The 5,148-nt window shown below is 34.0% G+C and overlaps 1 protein-coding gene across 1 annotated transcript; it reads left to right on the forward strand.

Annotated features, from left to right (window-relative positions):
* Positions 1 to 2,130: 2,130 nt before the first annotated feature.
* On the forward strand, positions 2,131 to 4,042 carry LOC122400029 (transmembrane emp24 domain-containing protein-like). Its single transcript, XM_043401226.1, has 3 exons — positions 2,131 to 2,356; positions 2,890 to 3,233; positions 3,398 to 4,042. The coding sequence occupies exons 1-3, from the start codon at positions 2,230 to 2,232 to the stop codon at positions 3,545 to 3,547; spliced, it is 621 nt and encodes a 206-aa protein (XP_043257161.1). The 5' UTR covers positions 2,131 to 2,229; the 3' UTR covers positions 3,548 to 4,042.
* Positions 4,043 to 5,148: the final 1,106 nt, after the last annotated feature.

The following is a 5,148-nucleotide window of genomic DNA, read 5'->3' on the forward strand; positions in this document are numbered from 1 at the left end:
TAATGCAGCGCGCTGTATACCGGCAAAATTTGCCCCGAAATATGGGTTTACGAAATATGTGATTTTGCCCTTGTATGAGCAGCTTTTGGGTCGGATGAGGTCTCGTTCGAAAGAGGAAGGTCCAATGCAGCGCGCGCTGGTCAGTATCGAACGAGATTGTGTTCACATTTATTAATATCAACATCGAAAGTCGAGAAAAAAATTGACAAAATACAGCCATAGAATCGAGGTCTTTTTAGGTTACTAAAAGAGTTGTGCGATTCCAATACTGACCTCAGATTCCTCTTTAAAAAATCAATTCAAAATCCCTTATTTCGTAAACCCGTATTTCGGAGCAAATTTCGTCGGTATACAGCGCCGCGCTGCATTACCCATGTCTATCCCCTTAACCTAAAGTTCTCGATCAGAATTCAACGTTCTCGAACATCGACGAGCATCATCTGCCCGCGTCTTGTACGTTGAATCGACGAGCAATTATTTATCGTTGAATCTCTACCCGGAAATCGTTATTAATATTATTAGAACAGCCGTTGATTCAGCGTACAACGACATTATCGACGGTTCGCGGATCAGCCTTAGGCTAAGGGACACGCAAATTCGCATGCGAACCGTTTCTGTGACAGTGCCGTACGGGAAAGTGATAAACAGATAAACGGAGCTGGAGTATCAAGCCACGTTTATGCAGCGGCGGATCTGAAAGAACTCAAAGATGGGGGGCAGGAAGGATTAAACGAAATAAAAAGAAAATTCGAAAATCTCACCTAGGGAAATAATAAGTAGAGATAGAAATGGAAATGTTTCACCAATTTGTCAACATTTGTCAGCGAACGAAGGCCTCGAGCTTCTGTAGCCCCCAACTTTGCATCCGCCATTGCGTTTTGCGCAGATTTGAAAACGATCGCGTTTTAGATGGCAGGAACGTGACTTTACGTTAAACTCGCTGCAACGAACGATACTTCCATACCGCATGTCATCCTTTGTATCTATAGTTGTAATATGCAAGCATGTATTTATAATTTATTATTAGATTATGATGTATTGTGTAAATGAATGCCTCTTTCCGCTGGACCAGCGTTTACTCGAACAGTGTTCTGCGAAACGCTGGTATCCCGTGAAAATCGTAATTAATCATTGAGAAAGTAGAGCGAACTAAATAAATTTTTGCATATTTATAGCGTACACCACATTTCTATTATAATTTTTCCCCCCGTGATTAATATACTGACAAGAATTAACCTTACGACTTACATTTATATTCAAAGTACATTACTAGGTCTAATATTTCACACGTATTATTAGAAATATACTATATTCCACCAACCAACAAAAGATAGTTAAAATCAAAGTGGTACATTTGAGTTTTTCTCTTGTGGGAACAATGCATTCACGACTAACGTTTGTAACGGATACTTTTCATATTAACCACTTGTACGTTCTACTTTTTTCGTGGGATAAAACATGGAACATTTTCACGGACTATTAGCGTAGGTATAATATAATATACTTCCTTGGATCAGCAGAACACTGAAATTTATTTCCTTCTCAAAGAGAGAAATGATTAACAAATTAGCTCCTCGTTCTTAATACTCTTTTGAATCCCTTTTTATGACAAAGAGCAACAACTGGCTACATACTTCCAGGAGTTAACTTCTCCAGAAGTTAGTTCGAGCGTCCAGGCGATAGATGGCTCTGAATATTTGCCGACCGATAGTCACAGCGCAACAAGGAAGTTGATAAAGTTGTAAAGAGTGCTTCTAAATAGAGTCCATGTCAACAGAACTGAACTCCTTTGTTCTTTCAACTATTGGGGTGAATTAACATCCCTTAAATTGTAGAAGGCGCGCTTCTAGCGTTCTAGCATCCTTTCTGGAGACACTAGTTTTCTTTGATTTCTAAATTTCCTCTAGTGAAATTGAACACGAAAGTTTTTACTGCAGCAGGTATGTAGTTGCCACAGTACAATGAAGTATCTTAAAATGTCAGAGTCTCTGATCCTGTCACAACTAATCTATCTGTAACACATCTAGTGAATTTCTATAAAATAATAATGCTAGTAACTTTCTTCTCTTGTAGCATAAATCATCTATGGATGTATCTCATCTATATGTACCACTGATTCTATGGCAATATGCATACGTGGCGCTGTGGTAGCAACATGCCGCTGTGAAGTGGCAGGAAAAGAAACAGCATATGTCGTTTTTAATTGGTTCACAGGTGTAATTTGATAAAATGAGGTGGCTTATTTTGTGTTTATTCCTAATTGTTTTGAGCACAAGTGCAAATTGTTATTTCATCACTGTAGATGCACACGCCGAGGAATGTTTCTTCGACAGAGTGGAATCGGGCACAAAAATGGGTTAGTTTGTTCTTACTGCATATTTCTTTCAACAACTTTTGATTATAAAATTTGAAATTTTTTTTTACTACAAAATTATTTTAATGTATTAGCGTAAATTTTGATTTTATCAATATCTCAGTATCCAAAAAATATAGTATTAAATTATATTGGTTATCTTTGTTATTACTTTCAAAATTGGTATTGATACGCTGTTAATATATTGTGGAAAAATATTATTAGATGTAGAATATATCAATCTACATAATAAAAATAGCAAATTTTTATGAGATAGCGGCAGATTTTATGTTCCGGTCAAGGACTAGTAAACTTTGCACAATTTTCTACTTAGGAGTTAACAAAATGGCCTTTTTTAATAACTGAAGAAAATTATAAAATCTAAAAAGAATTAAGAATATTTCTTGCTTCTTCAAAATAGATTTTAATCGCATTATTGGAAGTGCTTGGAACATGTTACAACATACATCAGTTGCTTAAAACAATTAGGTTGTTATGTTTAAAATATTTTTTAATTTTTAAAATATCTCGTATAGGTCTCACGTTTGAAATAGCAGAGGGTGGATTTTTAGACATAGATGTAAAAATAATTGGACCCGATAAAAAAATAATCTATCAGGGTGATCAAGAAAGCAGTGGTAAATATACATTCGCTGCGTATCGTTCTGGTGTTTATACATATTGCTTTGGTAATCAAAAAAGCAGTATGACACCAAAAGTTGTAATGTTCAATATGGACATTGGCGAAAATTCTAAACCATTGGAACAATCTTCTGACGGAAAGAATGCAGACGATACTAACCATACCAAAATAGATGATATGATTAAAGAATTAAGTACAAGTCTGTGGGGAGTGAAAAATGAACAAGAATATATGCAGGTAATTCATAATTTTGATGTTTGTATATTTGTCCATACCACCACTTATGAACAATGGGTATCTAATGCTATCTGTTGTATTTGTATGGACAAGTTTTTTAATGCAAAGTACACATACTGATACAGTGATTCAAAACTTTATTTTAATTGATTTTTTATTCTTAGGTCCGTGATCGAAACCATAGAGCAATCAATGAAAATACCAATTTTCTTATAGTTACTTGGGCTTTCTTTGAAGCTATGGTATTGGTTTGTATGACAGTAGGACAAATTTTCTACCTAAAACGTTTCTTCGAAGTCAGAAGAGTTATCTAATTTAAAACATGTTACAATAAAGTCATACACTCATTGTACATTTTTTATGTGGCTTAAGTTAAGAATTACAGATTTTCAACATTTTGAATTCATTTTGTTTTTTCATTCACCACATTTAAAGCTTCAAGTATGAACATGAAGTTTAAGATGTATAACATCATTAGCGGTAAGGTAAATATTGCTTACATCGTTAGGTTTTTTAAAAATAACATAATGTACATTTAAGCCTAAGACTTACTTAAACAGAGAAATTATTGAAATAAACGAGACGTCTTTTGTATCAGTAGGTGTTAAAAATCAATTAATATAAAATTATCCTTATATTGATTGTCTATGTGCAGGGTTATTATTCTTATTATAAAAAACGAATATTTATAGGAGATTCTATTAAAATTTCAAATCATTTTCGTATTTAAAATGGAATGGAGGAATTTATGTATTAATTGGGTAAGCAAATATCAAAATAATTTAATGGAACCAGCTATAGTGTTTGTAATAATATCATTTATATGATTGTACAGTGTAATATGATGTAATAAAAGCCGACATAAACTGAGCGTTTTGTCATTATTTTAAATTAATTTTCAAAGTAAATTTTGATTGCTCAATTAATTTAAATGATTAAGATCTAAAAGTAACAAACTGACAAGATATGGAACATTGTATTGGACAAGAAAAATAATTGTTAAAAAGAGTTCTGCAATGTCTCGAGTGCAAAATCGAACTTTCGTTCAGCGTACCTCGTACAGTCACCTAAAAAAGTATTCATACACCGTAATATGTATAGTTTAAACCGCTGGTTCTAACCTGTATTCCGCGGAATGCCATAATGCTGCTCGTGCTGTGATTATAACCAGTATGGCTAGAATTTAACATAATTGAGTGTATTGACGGTAACAATAACAGTACCCCTTCAGGTCCACAGACCAGAAGTTAAGAACCACTGGCTTAAACTATACGTATTGTAGCGTATAGATACTTTTTTGGGTGACTGTACATGTTTAACAGAAGTTATACAATTATTTTCTTTTTTTAAGTATGTGCAATACTTGCAATTCCGTAGTAAATTAATTAATATACAAAAATATTAAATAAAGATATATCGATCGACTTGCTATGTGTTAAATATACAATAAATTCGTGTCCAGAAATACAACGAACTCATCGATCGATCAGCCTTTGTTTTGAGTCGCGTGTTTTTATTTACAGTCTATCTTTTCTTGATGGCCAAAGTAAATGTTCTCTAGTCAAGAATTATCGCTCGCAACTGATTTCGATGGAACAAAGTGAAATTATTCGAAAGATAAGCTGAACACATTTATCGAATCGCGCCAATCACACTCATGAACGAAGTTTGCGGCCTATGACGTTGAAACACTCTAGATAAGTTGTGTAGATAATCATTTGCCGAACGTCCGCAGTTTTGTATACCTTGCTAAGAATAAATTCATGGTTGAAAGAGCCAATCGCGTTACGAGAAATTCAAATATAAACCGAAACCGAAGGTGTTTCTTTTTCAAACGGTGTTTTCGATACTGGACAGCCAAATGCGTCACGCGTGTAATTATTTGTTGATTCGAACGAAGCATCGTTAAGTAAAA

Source organism: Colletes gigas, unplaced genomic scaffold (assembly GCF_013123115.1).
Source record: "Colletes gigas isolate AHSC1104 unplaced genomic scaffold, ASM1312311v1 Colletes_gigas_Sc00002, whole genome shotgun sequence".
Lineage (NCBI taxonomy): Eukaryota > Metazoa > Arthropoda > Insecta > Hymenoptera > Colletidae > Colletes > Colletes gigas.